This window comes from Sturnira hondurensis, unplaced genomic scaffold (genome assembly GCF_014824575.4).
Source record: "Sturnira hondurensis isolate 20B ecotype Veracruz unplaced genomic scaffold, ASM1482457v3 Scaffold0013299, whole genome shotgun sequence".
NCBI classification, from domain to species: Eukaryota; Metazoa; Chordata; class Mammalia; order Chiroptera; family Phyllostomidae; genus Sturnira; species Sturnira hondurensis.
Window position 1 is genome coordinate 284,624 of NW_028085930.1, and position 23,164 is coordinate 307,787.

Here is a 23,164-nt window from a genome sequence, read left to right on the forward strand (position 1 = left end):
GGGAAAGGAACCCTCAGTGCCATCTGTGTGTGCGTGTGCGGCCCACTTCTGTCCTGAAATGCTCAGAAAAAGAGGGCCTGCACAGCAGAGATGCATTTTCATTTCAAGATAAAAGCAAATAGACATTAAAGCTGACATGTTTCTCCTGCCTGTGATTAATACACGCTGTCTGCATTTTGGCTCTGTGCACGTCTGTTGTCCTCTTTCCATTAGTCTATTGGGAATTGAGCTTCACCTTGATGAATCTCCTCCGCAGTGAATCTGATAAAAGGGACCGGAGAGCAGCACAGGCCCGGGGTCCTCAACAGACAGAGGCTCTCTCAGCCGGGACGCGGCCCACGGCCTATGGGGCAGAGCAAGGGGACCATCAAGGGCCACCCCCCCCAACCCCGACTCCTGTCTCTTCCCCTGTGTTAAGCAGGAATGTTGTCCTCTGCCCACTGCACTTCCGCTCCCCCTCCATCTGAAGCATCTCAATTTTTCAAACCTTGTCCATTCACTGAAGTCGAGTGATCTCTGACACGCCATGTACTTCAGTGTTTACAGAGCACACGCTATGGGCCAGGTGCCATGCTAGACACCTCGGGCGCTGTGACAGAGAAGTTAGTCTTCTTGCCTGGAGGAAGGGACCTATGCAGTCAAGGGGGCAAGAGTGGGGGGCCATTCTCACCTCACACGACCACAAGTTTCAGGGCCCTCATCAGGTACCCCACCAAGGGCCTGGGGAGGGGGGATGGCTGTGGCTCTATTTCACGCAACTGAAAATTTTCATGGGGGAGGTCCCTGACTCTGAAGATGTCACTTCAGTGGTCCAGAGGTCCCAGCTCCTCTCTGCTCCTCAGAATGGGAGGAACTAGCTGGTGCGGTCTGTCAGGGAGGCATCACGCACGTCTCACCTGGGCCCCGCCTTCCCCGTGAACATGCTCTCACTACTCACTCTGCCTGGTGTCCTGGCTGGGTCTGAGCCCCTCACGCTCACTCCATGCATCTCCCTGTCTCACCTGCCAGTGAGAACAGAGCCCGTCCTGCTTGCAGAACTAGCAGGGGGCTCTCCATCAACTGCCTGACACCCCTTTCCTTGTCCTTTTCTCCCACAACAGGCTTTTTGCAACAAATGACTAACCTCAGGGAAACCCATAAAATTGCCTTAAAGTCCGGGGGAAAATATGTTTCTTCAGAGAATTCACGAAGAGTGGCCAGGCTGAAGAAAAAAGTCTCTGGATGTAAGTGGCATGCAGAAGTACTTTACCCTCCCTTCTTGGTCTGGTGTTCCCAAGCTCTCTCACCAGCAACTGGCAAGCCATGTGTGTTCTCCTTAGCATCGTCTCATCTGTTAGAGATGAGTTCCTCTCCATAGGATGTCTGTGGTCTGAGGAGATCAGTGGGACATTTAATCAGATGTTTTTCAGGCTGGGCTGGAAAAATGGAGGTGTCTCTGGAGGACTTGAGAGGACTCAGCAAGGAGATTGGAGAGGACCAGGACCGTGTCTCTGATCTGGAGGGAATTGGGATTCTTAAAAGTAAACACAGCAGTGGCTAGCTCTCCAAGGCCACGTGTCTGGGCCCTTTCCCAGCCTGGTTTTTTTCTTCTTCTTTTTTTTTTCAGTTTTCCCACTCCAAGGCCCAGTGCCTCAGCCCTCTGATTCCCAGTCTCAGACATCCTTGTGGAGGGCAGACTCTACTCCAGTTAGTTGTGAATGACTCACAGAGTACCAGCTAGTTCTCCCAGAGCTTTGTGGATCTCCATAGTTTAAGTCATAAATTAAAAAAAAACTAAATCAATAATTGATGGACCTCAGGCCTCTGGTCAATGGGGACAAGGAGCATTGGTGGAGCCCTGTCTTAGAAATCCAAGGGCCAAGACAGATGGTCTGTAGGGAAGGCTGCAGGTTTACGTTTGGTTTTTGTTTTCTACTCTCAGTGACATCCAGAAAGAGTTACTGCCCTTGCAAGAAAAACCATTTGTCTCCTATCTGATTCAGGGCCGGGACTATGCCACAGTGCGCCCAGTCCTGTCGCACGTGGAGCAGTGCTGCAGGCACCTGCAGTGTCCTTAAATGACCATGCCACTGTATTCCAGGCCCAGGTAGCTCCACCAGCACAGAGGCCGTGTGGGGACTGGGGAGGCTCCTGCTGATGCAGGGTCATTGCTGCAGTTTAACTGTTCTTCCCTGAAGTACAGCCCTTGAGGAGGGACCCAGAGGGGGGCCTCCCCAGGGGATGGGTGGCCTCGGTACAGCCTCTGCAGGACATAAAGGGCCAGACCAGCAGGAAGCCGCTCCTGCCTGAGGGGAGAAGTGGAACCGGGACCAGGACCAGGATGCTTTGGAACCCTGCTTTGGGGACTGTGCATTACAGCCTGGTGGCCCCCTTTCCTCATCAGTGGTTTATCTTTTTCTTTTGCTGTCATCTCCTTCCAGAGCCGGCCTAAGTCTCTCTCCTCCTCCTTAGGGGGCACCAGCACCGAAGAGCTCAGGAAAACACCGGTGGCTGGGTCCCACTCCCGGAGATTCTAATTCAGGAGGTCTCGGGTGGGACCTGAGAATCTGCATCACTCATTCACTCTCAGGTGCTGCTGCTGCTGCCGGTCCAGGTGCGCGCCTAGAGAATGCTGTTCCACGGCATCAGGTGTGACCCCTCAGCAGGTCCTCTGAAGTCTGGCCTTTCTTCCCTCTTCAGCTGCGACATGGCACCTCACATCAGGCAGATTCAGGGCATTGGCCTTAGCTCACATGCCTGGGTCACCCTTCCTATCTTTTGAAGTTGCCTGCTGTTGACCTTCAGAACTTCCTTTGGGTCAGTTACCACTTAACTCTTAATCAGTCAGGTTATTTCTGCCCATTGGGCAGGATGACTGGCTGTCATCCACCAGTGAGCAGCATCAGACTGGGGCAGAACTGAGAAACATGGAGGGAAGCACTGGCTCAGAGATGTAGCAGGGCTCCTAGGAGGACACCTACCACCTGTCGTCTCGGGGTGGAGAATGGCCAAAGCAAGTGATCCCACCTGTCCCAGCTGCTGACTTCTGTCCACAACAGCTCTGACTGCTCACAGACGGCCTCTAACACTGCAACGGAGCTCCTCATGGGCAGGGCCAAGGCTCCCTCTTCCTCCCCCCATGTTCCTGGCACAGGGCCTGGCACACCACGGGTGCTCAGCAAGGATCTGCTGAATGATAAGGAACATCACTGCAAACACACATCCTGTCTGCTCTCTGAAACAGGAAATGTTAGAGAGCTTTCTGGGGTGCTGGTGGGGGTGACTTCTGCCGTCTCTTTTTGTCTCCCTGGGAGAGCCACATCTGCCTTTGAGTCCGCAGCCCCTGTAAAGCCAACTTTCCTTTGCAGCTGAGGACAGGTACCCAAAGGAACACTGGAGCAAGGTCTGCAAAGCAGGTACAGAACCAATTTATGAAGTAAAGTAAATAAAAAATGTAAATGAAGGTGCTGGGGCAGACCTCAAAACTTTCATTGCTCATTTCCATGTAGCTCATTGCTCATTGCATACAGCTGGGCAGGGGAAAGAGCCCACATGCGGATTAAGTTGTGCCGGGGGCTTCTGCTCGTCAGCCTCGAGGAGTCCGACGCAGACAGAGAACCGTGTGCTGTCAGCAGCCCATCACAGAACACGGCAGGAGGGTTTGAGGGTCTCCCAAAGGCCTGTGAATGGTCGTAGCTGAAAAACATCTACTTTGCACTGGTAAATTCTCCCGAAGAATTAGACCCACCCCCTCACTTTCTTAAATAACTGATTTGGTTCATTAAAATGAGGGGTGGTTAAGAGAAGGCCCCCTTTTCTTCCTCCTGCTGATGTTGAATCACAGAGCCAAGAAGAGTGCTAATGTTGAAATATGCTGGGCCGGGCTTTCCACCGATTATGCCATTATCGATTCAAACAGTCACAAGTCTTTAGCATCAGTTGTAGAGTGAGCTGGGCTGAAATAGAAATCAGTCTGAAATAATGAACACTCTGTCTTAGAAATCATGACGGGCTGAGTCTTGCAGAGAAGGCCTTGTGCCTGGGAGTCCAGCTCAGCGGGGTTAGCACTCGGCACTCAGTGCCTGGACACAGGGGCTTCAGCTCTGGAGGGGTGTCTGCCCACCTTTGAGTCCATTCAACAAGTATCTTTTTCGCTTACATTTCCCTCCAAACACAGACTTCTAAAACAGCTTAATTAAAGACTGAGGTCTTGTTTGTTGGTCATTTTGGAGGTGCTTTGCCACTGGGTGATTTAAGGGAGGGTCTAAGACAGCAATCTGCTTTCTCTTGGCAAATGGAGGGCTGTTTTCCACACACGTCAGGTAGGAGTGTGCAAACTGTGACCCGAGGGCCAAATTAGGCTGGCTAATAGTTTTTCTAGGGCTTGCGGGCTCAGGGTGGGGGCTTTTCCATTTTTAAATGGTTGAAAATAAATATCAAAAGAGTAATAACATTTTTTGACATGGGAAAATGATATGAATTCAGCTTGCCTGATTTTTTTAGTGTCCACAAGTCAACTTACTTTGGAATGTAGCTGTATTCACCTATTTAAGAATTGTCTGTGTCTGGTTTCATGCTACAGGGCCAGAGTGGAAGGCTTGCTGACCATAAGGCCTGCAGAGCCCAATCTATTTGCTATCTGGCTCTTTCCAGACCAAGTTTGCCGAGCCCTGCCACACGTACGGGAACAGAGAGCACGGCTGCCCACCAGGAGCCCTCTCCCTGGAGGGTCTGTGTCTACAAGGTACAGCCCTCGCCACAGGCACAGACCTGAGGTCTACGCCCTGCTGGACAGGATTGAGTGCACTCAGGAAAGTGAAAGTGAACAGCAGTCTCACTGAGATGACACTTTGTTATCTAGACGAACTTGGGCTTTGGTCAGATCTATAGCATTTGATTAAACCTACTAGAACATACTTTCAGCATTCTTTAAGAGTGGTGGCCGCCTTACACCACTAGGGCAACTCGTTCAGTGCTGGCCTTTTCCGTCTCAACCTCTCCCTCCTCCTCCTTCCTGTCCCCTGAGCCACTTGAGAGGTGCCGGCCTATCTATCTCCAAGCTCCAGAGAGCAGAGCATGGCCTTTCACTGCAGGACTTCCACAGAAGGGCTCAGACGACCCCTTATTTCTCTACCTGTGAGTCCAGCCCACGACTCTGCTGCCCTAGCTAAGCACTGCTTTCACGTATTCCCCACCCCTCGAAACACACGCCGGACAGCTCCCTCAACCGCGAGCAGGGGAGTGGCCATCGCAGACAGACAGGGGGCGTGGAGCCTTCCTCACGCCAGCCAAACCCAAAGACTAGGCAGAGAGGAATGTGTTCCTGAGAGCAGGACTTACATATTTTAAATCAAATTGAAAAAGAACTGGTTTCAACACATAAAGTGTTTGCTTTTACTGCCATAATTTTGGGAGAATTCTGTTCACTCCCAAATGCCCCAGTGAAGAGTCTCTTTTCACTGAGCTGAGGGGACGGAGAGGACTACGCCGTCCCACAGACTTTCTCCTCGTGGATGTGCAGACACAGCAGGGCAGCAAAGGGCTGTGTGGTTGGGAGAATCCACAGAAGTGTCTATTTCCATTCAATGAATATACAACTCTAAGCTTCTGCCAGCATTTTTCCCTAAGAAGGAAAAATGAGAGCACTGGCTGAGTCTGTGAATGTGTGCCTCTTCTTCCTGTGACTTCTCTCCCTCCCTCTACACCCATCTCATGCACAATTTCCACACCCCTTTGTGTCTCTTCTGCAACCATCAGGTAGGTCCTCTGAGGGGGGAGCTTATTTTATTCAGCTTCATCCCTTTCCCACTGCTGCTGGGTGAGTGCTCAGCACATAGTAGGTCCTCAACAATGCCTGTTAGCTGTGTAATATGAACATAAGTAGAATCAGAGTGGTGGGCACTGGACCAGAAGTGGAAAGTGTGTGTGTGTGTGTGGGGGGGGGGGGTCCAGTCTTGTCTGTGTCTCTGAATGACTCTGAGCAAGACCCTTGCATCTCTGAACCTCAGTTTACTCATAATGAAAGTGTGCCTGACAGCAGATATCCCAGCTACCTCCCAGAGTTACCGTGAGGCTCACAGGAAGGAATAGATGCAGAAAAACACTTTAGGTGATGGGAAAGCTGCTGGAATCAGAAGGATGCCAAGGTTTATCCTGGGTCCTCACTGGGTGAAGGTCAGACTAGAGGACATTGACAGTGGTCCCCTCCAGAAGCTCTGTTTTGATGACACAGGAAATAGAGTGAATAGCCTCTGAACTTTCTTTTCAATCTGAACGCCACTGTAACTAGGGACCAGCTCAGTGCCAGTGCCAAGTCACTATGAAATAAGCTGGAGGAGACTGGGGGGACAGGGACAGATCACACGTGCTGAGGACAAAGCCTGAGACATTCAAGCCTCGTGGAGGTCCTGTAATGGCCCTAATTCTTGCCTGCTATTCTCCTGGCCACAAAAGATCACAGACCAGTTACTATAGCAACAATTCTCCCCATGAGGTGTCCATGTTAGGAAGAACATGGAAAAGATTTCCGTATTAAAAAAATAATAAATAAATAAATAAATAAATCAGGTTTTCAGATATATTTGCCCTCCACCCAAAGCACTGCTCCTTTTATGAGAAGAAAGAAGCAGCTGTTACAGCAAATGTTTCTAATTCTTAGCAGTTAAATTTTCAAGCTTTCATTGCAGATGTAATGCAGTGCATACTAGTTCTAATACATCCAAGAGGAATGTATCTTCTTAAGAGGCAAACCAGGGTGAAACAGGCAACGAGAATCCTAAGACTAGGCGGCGTGAGCCTTGCCCACCCGGGCTGCCCTCTGGCCCGTGAGAGCCCAGCCACCCTGTCTCCCAGACCTGCGTCCACCATGAAGCCCAGGGGGTCACCTCATCAGCCCTTCCTTCTGATCCCCGGCTGCAGACTTTTCACAGCGCTGCCTCTGGGGCAGTGCCTGTGTGGGATGCTTCCTGGAGCCCGTGGTTTCACTGGGTGCGAGTCACCAGTAGGGAAGCCACGTGGGTCTCGGCAGCTGCCCAGGCAGGCACACTCAGAGCACTTTGGCTGGGGACCCGGCCCCGCTGTGGCCAAGGTTTTGTACTTTTTGTAATAAGCTTCATACAGCCTCAGAAAGGTCAAAGGGAAAGGATCTCCAAACTGGGGACAGTGTGTGCACATGTTGAGTGTGTGAACCTCTCCCTATGAGCTTAATTCAGCCTCAACAAGGACTTTTCCTTTAAAGTTAAGGACCATGATCTCAGGTGTGTAAAGTCCGACCACCCTGCCTGGATGAAGCCACGGGAGAACCTGCTGGTCTGTGTAGAGAGACTGCTGAGTCAGGTACACACCCAGCAGGTTGGGACCCAAGGGCCTTGGGAACACAGAGTCTGGGGAGGTGACTGATGCAAAGGCTGACCTCTGCCCTGCAGAGAAGAACAGAGGCAGAACTCTGCAGACTGGCTGACAGGATGCCGGGGGGCCCAAGGCAGGAGCAGTGAGGACTGCAGGGCAAAGCCCACCCTGAAATCCCCACTGTGGATATGCTGGGCTTCTTGGAACCACCGAGGGCTGGGGCACGTGCAGCGCCCAAGGGAGGAAGGGTGGGGTCCAGGAGGCTGGGGAAGGGCTGCTCAGGGCGCCATCGAAATCACAGGTGACAGTGATAGACTCACATACATCAGGCGAGGCTTACAAAAGGGACAGGTGGGCGGGCGCAGACAGCGGGCACTAGTAGGGGAAGGTGGAGTCGTCCCACTCCAGCTGGGCTTGCCTGGCGCCACTCTGCCCATGTCTGCCCCTGCCCACGCCTTCCTCCGCCTCCTCCTCCTCGCTGTCGTCTGAGTCGCTGCTGCTGGAGCTTATGTCTTCTTCTACTTCCTCCTCCTCCTCTTCCTCAGTTTCATCTTCCCCACGCCCCCGTGCTTCGTGTTTCTGGATGTTAGAGAAGAAAAATGCACGTCAGGGGCTGAGGGGACCCCACTCTGGAGCTTCTACTTCTCTCTCCACTATGGAGACATTTAGGGCCCTTTGGGCTTCTTCCCCTTAATGCTAGACCCCTGGGCTTGGAAGGGAGGTCCTCTGGTGAAAGGTAAATCAGACGGTCAAGGACAAAGACATGAAAGAGCAGCAAATTCCAACATGAATCCAAGGTAAGACGTGTTTTAGACATGGGACGTTTGTGCAGTTCCACACGTCACTTAGTGAGCCTTTCAGGCCCAGGCGTGTTTTCTGGCATCACTGGAGCTGATTGAAATGAGCTTGCCGAATCGCCAGTGAGAGAATGAATGGCATGCAAACTTGTTCTCCTTTTCCCGGTAGGAATACAATGTCTCTGGGAGCAGGTCTTCTAAGGCAAGACTCAGGTGCCCCTCAGAAACATTCCTCTGGGCAGGACAGAGTTCATGGTCCTCCCCTTCCATGTCTTCTCCTCACCCTCTGACTCTACCCCACTTTTTTCCTAGTCCCATCTCTGCTTCCTCTAGACTTTTGGGGGTTCCAGCCAAATCTTTCTGGATTTATGTTTTGATGAAGCAGCCATAAAAGACATGTGTCCTTCTATGGCCGCATCCCATCTCTGGAGTGTCCTCACTTCTACCTTTGTCTCCTCCAAATCCTATCCACTCTTCGAGGCTCCCTAAGCTAACTTCCTCCAAGAAGTCTTCCCTGAACACTCTGGCCCAATGGCTCTGCCTGCTCAGGCTCCACAGTAGGCACACCCTTGCCCCACTGGACTGCTCCAGGGTTGGTGGCTGTTTCCCACACCCAAGGCTCAGCTCTTCAAGGTCCAGAGATGCTGGAGTCTCCACGGTGGTGGCTCAGCACCACCCACTGCACGTGCCGAGCCACATTGTCACACTCGCTCTGACACCAGTGTGTGAGAACAGCAGAGTGGGGAACTAGGGGTGAGGCTGGGGTAATTTTCTCTTCATATCTCAGTGACTCCTGATCTCCCCCTGCTTTGTTACTCTTGGTTCTACCTCCACTCAGTAGCCATGGACACACTGAAGGGTGTGATATCATGGTTTCCCATGACAGTCAAATGTCCAGAGGGGCTTTGGACATTCGTGGGCGGATCCTGGGAGCTGCTGGCTACCTGGAAATAGCTGAACTTTCGATCAAGCACGTGGAGCTTGACGACGGACACCGCCATTGCAGCTATGTGAGTGTTAGCACTTCACTTCCCTCTCTGAGCTGGTCCCCACCTGCCTAAATGAGGAGGACGGCTCCTACTCCACAGGCTGCTGGAAGGCGACACGAGATGTGCACCCAGAGCACGCTGTGCGGTGTCAGGCATAACGGGGGGCTCAGTAAATGGCAGTTATTAATGTATTTCTGTTTTAACCTATTTGGAGCCTCTAAATGAGCTCTGCAGGCAGTATGGAGAAAAGCCACCTAATTTACATTGTTAATTAATCAAAAATTCAATACTGAGTCCCCAAGTGTTAGCTCCGAGCTAAATATAATAATGGAGGTGACAAAAGACAGACCCCACACGGCTGCCTGCCATAAGAAATGTCTGGTTCTGTTTGCACGGCGAGAGCGGTTCACACAGTTCTAATCAGAGAATGCAGTTGGTGGGAAAGGGTGGTCCGTTTGCCTAGAGAAGGCAGGAGGAGCTCAGAGGAGGGAGGGACCAGTGGGGTGGGGCCAGATGGGGCAGGGCTTCTGGCCCCAGGAAGACAGAGCAGGGTGGAGGGGAGGCATCCCAGGCAAAGCTCCGGTCCCATCCCTCGGGAGGATCACCTCCATGGGGTTGACTGTGATAGTGAGCGCAGAGTCGTCCCAATCCATCTCAGCCTCCTTGGCAGCCTCGGTCTCCTGGGTGAAGTGCTGGTGGGCGATCCGGACCCGGTACATGCCCATGGCCACCACAAACACCAGCATGCACACGGAGATGATGATGACCACTGTGGCAATGCTCGGGACCACTGGAATGAGAGAGGAACTGCATGACATGGTGAACTAATTCACTCCAGGTCACCGGGGTGTGTGAATGAGACCTCCATGCCTAGGTTAAAATCTGCCCTAACATTTTCCCACTGTAGGACTCTGGGTCGGCACCTTACTCTCTCTGGGCTTCACATTCATCCTCTATATGATGGACTTAATAATTCTTATCCCATGGGTAGTTGTGAGGAGCAAATGAAATAATCTGTATGAGCTTCCCATGGGTATGCAGTAGGCAGTTAGTAAGTGCAAGTTCTTTTCCATATCTTGCTTTTCCCCTCACCTTGTCGGGCAGCCCCCACTGAGAGGCAGGCACTGTGGAGTTTAGCAGGAAGAGACACAGTGGCCGGCAGGCAGCAACAGCATATGGCAAGTGCTGGGACGGAAGTATGGGTAGGGGCTTTGCAATGTGGCGCACACACACGTTTGTACGGTGTTCAGGGAAAGCTTCCTAATGGATGTGGCTTTGAGGAGGGTCTCAAGAGACTTGCAAAATTTTACCCCAGCCCTTTGTACTAACCTCCATTGTTATATATCGTCTAAAACTCCTTGTTTACCTGTCAGGTTCCCTACTGAGGCTGTGTGCGTGCCTCTGAGCCGGGGTCCACAGCTCCTCCACTGTCGGGCCCCGCCTTCAGGCCTGGGCACCTATGGCTGCTATGCCCCAAATGTCTGCTTAGTGATGCTCTTGAGTCAATAATCACCCAGTGTCCCGAGGTCCCTCCTGCCAGGTGACCTACCTGCACTGCGCTGGACGCTAGTCCGAGACTCGGGGTGCTGGACGGACTGGAGGAAGGGAGGCTGCACAATAAGGTGGCTGACATGCTCCTTGTCTGAGACTCTGGCCTCATGGAGGACGCTGACCTGGGAAGAGCAGGAGGATGTGCTGCTGACCGGGAAGGCCAGGTGGGTGCCAGGGGCGGCAGTCCCCCCGCATGAAGAAAGGGAAGAATGGGTGAGCCTGGGCTCCCCGTACAACCACAGGACTCACTCACCTCCAAGTTGAACTCGTTGCTGGTGTAGCGCCCATTGAGTTCCGAGCACTTGATCCTGAACCGCCGGGCCTGGAGGGAAGCTGGACGCCAGTTGCGGTAGCGGATGTGACGCAGCACCTGCTCGTAGCGGCTCATGGAGCCCACACCTGTGCCAAGAGACCACACCAGTCATAAGAGGAGGTAGGGGAGACAGTCTGCAGCTGCCGGGGCTTGTGGGTCTCCTGAATTTGGCCAGGCTGAGAGCTTGAGATGTTTAGGGGCAGACAACAAACGGAAGCAAAAGTTCTAAGTAGCTAATTAAACCAATCCACAGTATTCCCCCATAGAGCGGGCTCTGATCAGAATGTTTGGCCTCAATCTGCCAAGTGCAGCTGTGATATTTGCTGAGATCAAGTATGAGAGAAGGCAGCCACCTTGCTCCTACAGGGGATTTTTCCTAGGAGTAGGAATGTGGTCCAGGTTCTCAGGATGCTGGAGTAGCTCACCAAAGGAGGAGCCAGAAGTCCACGTTCTGAGGTCAGAGGTCCCTGCCTGACACTGCCCTTGCAGGTGATGGAGTGCCATCACACTCCCGACTCCCTGGACGAGGCCCCTCTACAGGGAAACCACAGGAGATGGGGCTGAGTGCAACCTTACCATAGATGGAATAGCCTGCTGTGGAGTTGGTGGCGTCGAGGTGTCGCTGGTGGAGCTCACTGTGGTTAAGCTCCAAGCACTCCTGTCTTGGGTCCAAGTCCCCTCCCAGCACCAAAATGTCACAGAAATCTAAGTTGTGCAGCATTTCTTCTAAGACTGCTGATTTGGGGGCTGTGGGGAGAGCGACACATGGGAAAGACAGGCATGAGGACAGCTCAGACGATGAAGGAAGATGGCGTATCTTCTTCCTCCTCTGTGACTGCCCCCCCCCCACAGTGAAGGGTGGCTCCCCAGAAGAGGCTGTGTAACCCCCAGTACCACCTCCAATGCTCGGATGGATGTCCAGGCAGCCCCTGAGGTGGGGCAGCAGGGATTTGTGTGAAGAAATGAGCACCGAAGTCCAAAGAGGTGAATCTGAGTACCAGCGCTGCCAATGAGTCTGTGCAACGTTGGAGGGACTACCTACCCCTCAATTTCCTTAACTCTAAAGAGGGCAAGGGTCTTGAGACCATTTAAATGGTGTCTGGCCCACAGTAGGTACTCAGTAAGCAATAGCTCTCATTTGAGGCCAGAGGTAAGTGCCCCTCCTCCATGCTCTCGTAGCTTTCCCCGTGCAGTCATGGTGAGTATCGGCTATCCTCAGTAGACTCTCAGGTTTCCAGGGACAGAAGCACTTTCCATGATCCAGTCCTCAGTTTCCAACCCAGGCCCTCGCACAGAGCAGTATTACTGCACACGGTTCGAATGGAGCTGCACTGTTAATATAGTTCAATACTTCAGTATATTGCCCTGACTGATTTTTGGGATCCTGAATTTCCAAAAACAGAAAAAAAAATATCTGAGCATTTGAATGCTAGGCAGGTTGGCATTACTAACTTACTGTAAAATCTCACCTTAAAATAAAATTGATTGGTATTTATGGATTGACTGCTGTATACCAAGCACTGTGCAAACAAAATCCTCACAGACAGGCATTAGAGAAGACGGTCCAAGTGTGGATCGGCCAGGGTTACACAGAGTAGGGGAGGAACCAGGAAAGAATCGTTACTTTCTGATTCCACAGTTTGTAAAATCTTCCCCTCTAGGCCAGTGGTCTCCAAATGTTTTTGATCTTGCAGCCTGTTATTGGGAAATGTGTGAACTGAAATAAGTATATTTATTTACTTATAAGATTACTATATTTTGTGCATTGTAAAACATTTATAAAAATAGAACTTAAAAAGTGTTTGCTAAAGATGAGGGAATTTTTTATTTGAATTTTTTAGTGATACCAAAAATCCATTTTTGTTCTCACTAGATACATATTATAAATTCTTTCATATGCCTAATTGTTACATGCTTGCCAATCTCAAAGGCTTCATATGCTTTTAGGAAAATCTAAAAGCACATTAATGAATACTTAAGACAAGGTCTAATATAACAATGTGTGTGTGTCTCTCTGTTTCAAATGGTCTTCATGTCTTCTGGGCTTTTCTGCCAGTTCCTTGTCAGGTTGGGTTAGAGCATCTGTCTCCCCACGTGGCTGGCTGATGGCTCACCCTGCACAGGGGACCGTTTCCTCATTGTTCCCTTGTGCTTGCATCGTGGGTAGTATCTCCCACCTGCCCCTTCCTTGATTCCCACTGTGCCGAAGGGACTGTGCTGGGCTCAGGGACTGAGAGGTGAGTCAGCCGTGGTTGAGCCCTTATGGAGCTTCTGGTCGTGTTTGGTGACAGATAACAAAAGTTATGTCCACGGCCAAGGGTGTGCAGAACAGAGACGTAATCCAGTCCAGGGGTCAGGGTGGTGGCAGAGGAAGCCTTCAGGGGAGGTGTCGGCAATAGCAAGAATGGGAAGGAGAGGAACCTTCCAGGCAGAGGGAAGGGTAAGAGCAGATGTATGACCTGACACAGAGGTGTGTGTGAGAGACAGATGGGTATGCACGGAGGACTCACCCGTCCTTTGCACTGAAACAGCACAAAGCGTGGTCAGTGTGGGCAGAGGACGAAGCTGGAGTGGGTCCTGCTTGTTTAAGGCACCATGACAATGACTGTTCTAACAAGAGTAGAAGCAAAATTTTGAAAGCACTAACAATAGGTCTCTGGCACTTGGCCCTGTGCTCTGCGTGCCCCTCTCATAAACAGAAGGTCAGAAGGGGACCCTGACAATTGCTCTTCCCTGCGTTGCCTGTGTGTCGTTGCCAGGCCCAGTAAATCCAGAGTTCAGTCATGGCCTGCGACCACTGAAGTCAGAGGCCCTTTTTCTGTGTGATTTTAGCCATGAATGAGGGGAAGAGGGAAGATCACATGGCCTACTACACCTGGGAGTGGAACTAGGAGACTGGCCTGCCTGCCAGGTGGCAAAACACCATCCATTTTGTAAGCTCAGAAGGGCTGCTTTGTGGGCTGCACCCCCACTGGCTAGGGCCAGGGCGGGCTAAGGCAATGGGTGATCAGGATTAGTCCAGAAGCAGCCCCTCAGGGACTCAGGCTCATGGGCACCAGCACATCATTGGCAGCTGCTGCTGGACTCAGACAGGGGTAGCTGAAAGTATTGTCTCCAAGGAGGCAGCAAAGGACCGTTCTCAAACCCCTGTAGAGCTGGGCCTCAGGTTTTCCTCCCTCGAATCCCAGTCTCGCTCACCCTTCTTTTTCCTGCCTCCTTCCACCTCCTTCAAGTCTGCAACCTACGCTGCAGCTTTCGGCGCAACTAAGTGCTCCTCCCCGGCCGAGGATCCTGAGTGCCTTCACTGAGCAGCCCTCCCAACAACGAAAGGACAACTGGGAAGCTCCCTGAGAGCTTAGAGACATAGTGACGGACAAGTCTTTTCTGTGTACACGTTAGGATGCAGTTATGTCCTTCCTTTGTGCTTTTTAACTTTTCTTCTGATTGTCGAAACAGCAGCACCCAGAACAGAACATTCTGCAGCAGTTGCCAGGGGCGGGGAGCAGAAATCGAGGATGCTCAGGCTCCTCGGCCTAGTATTTGGTGTGCTTTCATCTTTACATGGTTGGGATTGGTGTATGTGCAGACCCTCTGTAATTTGCACCTTGCTTGTCGTCACTTACAATTTAGCATAAATGCCTTTCCTCCGAGAATACAGCACTCACACAGTGGTGCCTCGGGGCTTGCCGGCTTTAGAACTTGTCAGACTGGGTACTCGTCACATGTTGACGAGAAATAGTGTTTCAGCACTCGGCATGTGCTCTTCACTCTTCGCACCTGCTAGAGCTTGCATGTGTCAGGACGCTGTACCTCGAGAGAAAATGCTTCATCAACCGTCGCTTGCTTACCACTCATCGGAATAAATTAACAAGTTTTGAGGTACCACTGTATAGGGTGCCATGATCTGCTGAGCCATTCATTCCCCTCTGGTTATTTATCTGCGTTGTTTCCAGGTTGGTTTGATTGTTTTGCTATTGTAAAGACTTTGCTATAGGGAACAATAGTACCGTCTTTAAGTGTGATTTACCTTGGTTGTGAGAACTCAAAGCTCGCTGTCCACACCTAGGATGCACCTGTACCTGTGGTCTTCAACTCACCTGGGGCCTCGGCTTTGGAGAAGGTGCTCACAATCTTGATGTCGGGGAACAGGATCACCCCTCTGGCGCTTTCGAATTGGGCGGCGGGTCTCCAGAAGCGGTCGGTGCCCCGGAGGGTGATCTGCGGCTCCATGGCCCGCAGCACCATCACGTAGGCGTCCACGTCGGGGACGCTGATGCACACGTCTTCTCCAAAGCACCTGCAGAGCACACGAGGAGACCGTCTGCCACGCAGGCACGGTCAAGGATGCACACACCACCTCTAGTCCTTGACAAGGCATCCCGATTGCCTAAGAGTCTCTGGGATGTCAACACACATCTCAGTTCAAAGACACACTACGGTCAGAACGACTAGCAATCTAGGGACTTAAACAGATTGGCTCCTGGGAGAAATGGGAGTTTTCTACACTGGCAACAAGTAACCACTAAACCTTTAATTATCTTTTAACAAAGTAATCAGGGGCAATGTTAATTAGATAGCAACTGCTTGTTTCATGCATTAGGATTTGGGAAGCGAATTGTCATCTCACTGGTTGGTTACAGCCATCTTATTAAGTGTGACTGTGGGGCTAACCTCTCCAGCCGCCACCTGTAAGGTGTCTCCGCATGAGGCCATCACACAAGTGCACCTGTTCCAGGTGTGCCAGTGGAGCACCCCTTAATCACACTTATTTTTCCTGGGTACATTTCATGAATATATTGCCTCACAGTACCCCAGAAGCAGCATGACGTGATGACACGTGCAAAGCCCGGGAAATCAGACAGACAAGGGCCCCTGGCCTGGCTCTGCCACTCCTGGGCTGGGGGACTCTGGGCAGGGTGCTTGACCCCTGTGAACCTCAGTTTCTTCATCTACAGCATGGGGATGACAGTAACAAATTACCCTAGAGAAGCAAGGATTAAATATGACGACTTAGAGGAAAGAAGCCAACCCAGAGCCTGCATCATCATTGGAGCTCAGTAAATGTTCACGGACTTGCTGCTCTCAAGACACCACATCAGGTGTGTCATTGGCACTCTGCTGGTCACCTAGGCCAAGAGTGGGGCTACAGTGAGAACCCCAGGGTACAGATGGATGCTCTCGGGATACTGTGGGGGCTCTGGCTGGTGGCAGCCATCAGCCTGCATCCCTTGGGAAAGTGGCTGAGGAAAGGGTAGGCTGGGTGGACCCCAGGATGAGCTATTCCATCTTCTTCTCTGGGTGAGTGGGGTGAGCAAATGGTGGTTTCTGTTTCCAGTTTCCTTTGGCCTTTGCTGCACCAACCCCCAGTTTCCAGAAGACACCCCTCCCTTTGCCAGTGTATGGAGCCTGGTCCCACAGCTGGAGACTGGCCAGTCTGGCGCCTCTTCTTCACTGCAATGTGAAGCTGACCTGGGGGTGCCTGCTCCCTACCCCAGGCCTCCAAGGAGGGCCTTCGGAGTGGACGGGAGGAGCGGTTCCACCACGGAGAGAACTACTGGATGTGATTGCTGTCTGCGGGCTCCATCCCGGCACCTGTCCCAGACCCCAGCAACGGGCAGCCAGCAAACCCCTATTTCCCATGATTGTTCCCGTTTTTCTGGGCCCTTCTCCTGGCTCCAGGTGCCAGGTGATAGCTTTCCACTCCCAGGAGTTTTCTGGGGGTCCTCTTTTGAGTTGTCTGTGGCAGCAGCTGTGGCCGAGAAATGATTTGGTAAGCCTGTAAGGGAGCTATTGACAGGTGTCAGTAATGGTTCCATCTTAAATTCACTCCGCTCTCTGGGGACGAGAACCGTGCCTTCACTTTCTCTTGCACACTCATGCTATTTAGGAGCTCTACCGGCTGGGTTGGTTAATTTGATAAATCAACATTGGCCACTGGCCAAGCACCTACTATGCACCAGACACTGTACACTCATATCACACCACTTAAAACCCAGCTCTCAGAGAATTTACAGAAAACAGTGCCTTCTAGGCATTAAATCAGATGCAGAAGAAAACAAGAAAGCTGGATTTGAGTTGGCAAAACAATAGGATATTTTCTTTAGGCAGAAAACCAAAGAATAACTGGGGCATCCTCATGGGGATAGCAGAGATGCTGGGAACAGCTGAAGAGAGGTGACCCCTGTTTTGCAAGAGGACTGTTCCCACTGCCTCGGCCTGGCCCTGGTGACAGGCGTCCACTCACTGGACTTTCGAAGAGACCTTGAGGTGCCGCACACCCGCGGTCGGGAACTGCCTGGAGTTGATGTAGGAGACCTTCTGCAGGGCGCGGTTGATGTTCCCGATGTCATCACCTTCCATCACCAGGATGGACTGCGAGGGGTTGAAGTGGTACTGAAAAACAGCAGGGTACCACAGGAGAGAATGACCAACAGAGTACCGAGTCCCAGGGAGACCCTCCATCGCCATGAAAGGGCCACGAAGGGCAGCACAAGCAACCCCACAGCATCTGCCAGTGCAGCGGCTGTGTGCACAGAGGACGGCTTTAACCCTCAAGCAATTCCTGCTCACCCTTGGTCGGCTTGGGACCCTGTCCTCTAAGGTCCCCAGGGATTGTAAACGCCCACAGGATGGGATTCTGAAATCTCAGTCACAGTGGCTTAGTCCCCCGCAGCAGCCCACGGTCTGTGCTACTGCGGGGTCCTGGGCAGAAACTTCCAGGCAACGAATTGTCTATCCCTCAGCCACGAATGTAGAAACCTGAGATTTTGCCTCCTTTTGCTGGTCCTGTCTTTGGCCTTGAACTGCTCCTCAATTCACCCTGTACTTCACTTCCCAACCCATGACCCATCATCATAGCTTCTGATCTTAAAACTCATAGTTGTTTACTTAATAGCTTTCCTTCCCTCTTAGATCTGATTCTTGGTGTTGCTGCTTGGTGCTAAACTCTGGTTTCCTAGGAGTTCTACTGACTTGATGTTTGCACGCTGGCCAGTTGCTTTAGGCTTAGGTAGGATTCATTCCACGCAGAGTCCCTGCTAACCCACGCTTGGTGAAGGCCCAGGGGCTCGGGTGTCCCTCACCGGGTCATGCAGGTTCTCAGACTAGATCAACTAGATACAGACCTCTGCTTCCCCACATTCCCCCCTGCCAGTCATTCTTTTCTGAATGGAACATGGAGAACAGCTTTTGTGCTGGTCTGAGTTAATGATCTTGACATACTTCTGAGCAAGAATTATTAGGACCTGATATTAATAAGATATCAGGAGCATATCTGTGGATTTGGATTATGTATTCAATGTTCATGTGACAGGAAAGAGAAACATGAATATGTTTTTATATACCTACTTGGCAACCATTATTTTAGAGTAGATAATATCCACATGGTTCAAATGTACATATGTGCTAAATGAATACGTACATCTTATTCCTATCTCCTATCCACCCACCTTCTCCAATCCTATCATTTAGGTAATCACTGTTAAACTAATTTCTTAGCGACAAACTGCATTATTGTTCATAATTAGTTGCTTCCCTTCCTGATGAGAGGATTATGTTTACACGCCTGTCCTACTGTCAACAGGCTTAAACATGTGACCTATGGTACCCTTCCCTACTGGGTGTACCTTTGGCCCCTTTTCACTCAGTAGTGGTGAGTGAACTTGCTTGGCAACAAAATGTGGGCAGAGTATTGTTTGGTTAACACCAGCGGGGAGGATCTGACAGCCAGTTCACAGTTTGCTGTGTCGCTTCCCCTCTGCCATGAAACCTACAAAATCCCCTCAGGGGTCTGGTCCTGCAGCCTGGGTCTCGCAGTGAGGGGGCTATGAATCAGAGCTGCAGCCTATTGACAGGGGGCAAGCATGGGGAACAACAAAAACAACAGCTGCTACATAAGCCTCTGAGAATTGTAAGTCACTTGTTACTGTAGCAAAACCTCACCTATCCTGACAGTTATACTTAAGCATTCTTATAAATATGTAGTTGACGAATGCAGATTCCCATTATTCTCCTTTCTTACACTAAAGGTAACTTTTTTACATACTATAGATAGTATATTATATCTTTGCTTTTTTCTTACTTAGTTCATACCTTGGGGCTCTCTCTGTATCAGTACATACAAACTTTCCTTATTCTTTTGTACTGCTGTAGATAGTATTATAAATAAACTAATTTTAACCAGTCTCCTAATACGAACATTTGGGTTTTTCCAATCTTTTTCTAGTAATACCACAACGGATAGTCTTGTACACATAACATTTTGTAAGTGTGTAAATATACCTGTAGTTATTCCCCACAAGTGAAATTGCTAGATCAAAGAGTGTATGCATTTAAAATTTTGACAAATGTTGCCAAATCCCCCATTGCTACAGATTGTATCAATATATACTCCCTCTCCCAGCATACGAGAATGTCTCTTTTCTCAAAACCTCAACAACAGAGAATGCTGTCAGATTTTAATAGGTGATATATACCATCTTAGTATAGTTTCAACTTGCATTTCTCCTGCCATGAGGAGACTGAATATGTTTTCATGGGTTTAAGGAAAAAATCTATCCATTTGAGCTTTCCTCTGATGTGGCTTACATATTTCTAAGAATTCCTTGTTCTGTGCCTGGACCCTAACAGGAGGGGGATCCCTCATAAACACCCTGGTGACTGACCCCTGTAAGTCCCTCGCACTGTGGTCCCTAGCCCTCTGAGAGCTTAGCCTCTGTCTTCTTCAGCTCCTCCATCATGTGTTCAATTGTTCCCTCCTCCTTGAGGCTTCCTCCCCTTCCCTCCTTTAGGTCCCCAGCAGCCTCCTATAGAGCTAATGCAGTGCAAGTATAATGATTACAGCACAGTGACCACAGTGAGGACAGGACCACTCTGACCCTTCTCCCTGCATCCCAGAACCTAGCGCTAGTGCTTCGTAAGCCCCCGTTAGATGAATAAGTGAATGGTACCCCAGCCTTCATTTTACTTAGTATCATCTCTTGTTTCTCTCCCACAGGACACTTTTATTATTTTTTTTTGCAGTGACTTGTCTTTTCAGTCAAGCCTCTGCGGGAGTCACTGTCAGTGCTCATCAAACCCTGTTCTCCTTTCCTTCCAGAGCATCGTGCCCACTCACTCCTCAGCAGCCGCGCTATCGCTGGCAGGGCCACGTGACTGCATCTGGCCACTGAGATGTGAGAGGAAGTGACGTGGGAGCTCTAGGATGAAGATGCCCTGCCTGCAAGATGCTCCAGCCTGTTTTCTTTTTCTGCTCTGGTGGCCTACCATGTTCTAGGCAGAAACCCCACTCCACCTCTCCACCTCCCCAGCTTAGTGTGAGAGAAAAATCAACTTTTAAGCATTAAGCCACAGAGATTTTGGAGTCATTTGCAACTGCAATTGCTTAGCCCATGGGAGGGCTTCAGCTCTTCCCAGGCATGGTTCCCACTTCTCTGAGGCTTTGTGGCACCTCTGAAAGATGGTGGGCCACATGGACAGCCATCTCCCAGGTCTGGAACAAACTACAGAGTACAACTTTGGGTAATATACTGTGCTTCTCCTTTCCGGACTTTATTTCCTCATTTATAATAATGAGGACGTTAATAGCCACCTGTCTGGGGCTTAAATGAGAGAACACGTACGAAGTGTCAATTTACGGCAGTTTTTATCATACTTCTGCACCGAGCCTCTGCTGTGCTGGATCCCCTGCTTTCATGGCCCATCCTTCCCCACCATCCACTTCCCTCCTGTCCTGAAACCCTGCGCAGCGTCTCTGAGCCCACAGGTGCCACTCCCTGTGCTGCATGCAGGTACCTGGGCACACGGTCGGCCTCTGGCCGGCGTCTCTCTTGCCCTGGCTGACTCACTAGCTGCCATGCACTGATGAGCGCAGGATGGGGCAACAGTAGGTTTATAGTTGTTCACAAGGAAAATCACACAAGGAATAGATAACAATACAAGAGGAAACTCTGTCTTATGTACTCACAACTGCAAACCTACTAGCCCATAGTTCTGGTGTTCACAGACCGCTAGATTCAGACTTGAGCAGATTCATGGTCACCCATCTGAAAACACCACTTATGTCCCCACAACTTTTTCTGCCCCATCACCATCCCTTCTGTAGTAGAGTTTCGTGCTAATGTTGTTGTCTGTCTGTCTGCTGCCCCCAGCAGACTGTGAGCACCTTGAACATAGGGTCTACTGACTTCTCAGCATTAGCACGAGGTCCCTCACATGACAAGCCCAGGACAAGGTGATGACCCCTGCAGAGGAGGCCAGCCTTTGAGGGTCACATCAGGGCTAAAGAGTAAAACAAAGCAGTTCTCCCAGGATAACGGGTTGGCAGTAACAGGTGGCAATCGGCAGAAGGCATGGTCCCGCTGCACCCAGCTCGGGCGAGCACGCGTTAGGAATGCACTGGATCTCTGGTTAATCCCCAGTCTGGTTGGCCGAGCGTCCCACAGGGAAGGACTGGCACGGGGCCTAGCCCTCAACATAGTTCTTGCGATCAATAAAGCCTCTCTTTTTGCTTTTGTTGTGTCTTTAAACTGCAGTGTGCACAGCTCTGTGGCATGACTGAGGGTTGGCCTCTGGTTGTGTGGGACACAGAGTGATAGTGGCACTACCTCAGGGGCAGGAGATGGCTTCCTGGGGACCCAGCAAAGGGTGACATGACAGCATTTTCTGTGCCCCGGGGAGCTGTGCTGTAGCAGGGGCAATTCCTTTCTTTAAGCCAAGAAGCTGCTAGACAGGGGGCCTCTGCAGAGTGGCCACCAGCCACGTAGCCATTTCCTCAGACACCCGCCAGCTTCTCTGGGCTGGGCCAGAAGGTTCTCCAGGCTGGAGGCTCCTCTGCGACAACTGTCACCCACGCTTACTTTTCAAAAGGAGCTGGGCCAGTGGTGACACCAAGTGCAAAGCCAGCCCAGCTGCAGAAAAAAGTGACGTTTTTGAGAGCCTACTTAGTAGGTGTGCTAGGGGGTATCTGTATCTGTATCTATGTCTGTTCTCATCTATATGTACAGCTTTGCTATGTCTAATATCTAGACATGTTATATATTGTATACACAGGTACAGAGAGAGTATATATAGATATAGTATGTAGACAGATATACCTAGAATTCAATTCTCACAACATCACTGCAAAATAATGTTAAGTCCATTTTTACATGAGGGAATTATGGTTTAAAGGACAGAAGTGCCTTGCCTAAGGCCACCCAGCTAGTGAATATCTGCACTGTGATATGAACCGAGGACTGTCTTGTTCCAAAGTCCCTGTACTTTCTTGCTCTTCCACACTGTGCCGCTGACACCCTGGCAGGGATCACGCTGCTGGGTTCAGAACATGGTTCCCTCAGCACTGTGGCTGTTCCACGGTGTCTTGTGTCTATACAAGATAGCCACCACCCCTACCACTTAATGATGCCAGACATGCTGGAGAGATGTTCATAAATAGGCATGATCCAGAGGAAAACAAGTAAACAAGAGGAAAGGAGCTGGGCCCTGTGAGCAGACAGAAAGTTTCCTCAATTGCTGGGAAACCTCACTTCTGTGAAATAGCCAGTGAGCACGGAAGGGACCAGGAACTGGTAGGGAGAGTAATAGTCACTCTTCAGAAACACAATGAGGGGTAAATGGAGGGAGGGCAGGTATGAAGTTATAACAATTTTAAGAATGTCTTCTAATCCAAGTTTGGACAACAGTTCCTGAGCCCCAACCTCCTGATTTCTGAAATGGGGTCATACTATTTAATTTGTTGTGAGGAACAGGGATAATCAACCTAAAATAGCCCCGGGGGGTGCACTGTGAATTGCGTCTCATCACTAGCCTCTCACACAGTGCTCCAGTCCCCATTGCCCACACCCTGAGGACGTGAAAGGATCCTCTGCACTGATTGGTTGTATCAGGTCCCCGAACGGCAGGTGGGCCTCCCCCATCCCTACCACTTTTTGTACCACTCCGGCCAGCACCAACTCCGTTCCTAGGCTACGGCTGCTATGTAGACCTGCGATGGTTCTCCATTTATAAGTCTAGGATGTGTGGCTTTTAAGTTCAGCATCTTTGGTTCATTTGTTGTGCAGTGCTTGGAATCCAGAAACTGCGCCCCCAGGGGATGATCTGGAGTAGAGGAGACCCACTCAGCGGTGGGGTGGGGAGCAAATCCAGAATCAGGCAGAGAGGGGAGGGAGGGCTGGAGGATGGATTCCTGC

At 50.8% G+C, this 23,164-nt stretch overlaps 1 protein-coding gene across 1 annotated transcript in view; it reads right to left on the reverse strand.

The window, feature by feature from the left end:
* Window positions 1-419: 419 nt before the first annotated feature.
* The window catches only part of CLSTN2 (calsyntenin 2), a 588,535-nt gene continuing 565,790 nt past the window's right edge, over window positions 420-23,164 (reverse strand). The window contains exons 11-17 of the mRNA XM_037061175.1: window positions 17,221-17,369; window positions 15,074-15,273; window positions 11,553-11,723; window positions 10,917-11,062; window positions 10,662-10,785; window positions 9,718-9,902; window positions 420-7,905 (exon numbers count right to left, since the gene is read on the reverse strand). Coding sequence (XP_036917070.1) covers window positions 7,702-7,905; window positions 9,718-9,902; window positions 10,662-10,785; window positions 10,917-11,062; window positions 11,553-11,723; window positions 15,074-15,273; window positions 17,221-17,369 — 1,179 coding nt within the window. The 3' untranslated portion in view covers window positions 420-7,701. The remainder of the gene's footprint in view (window positions 7,906-9,717; window positions 9,903-10,661; window positions 10,786-10,916; window positions 11,063-11,552; window positions 11,724-15,073; window positions 15,274-17,220; window positions 17,370-23,164) is intronic.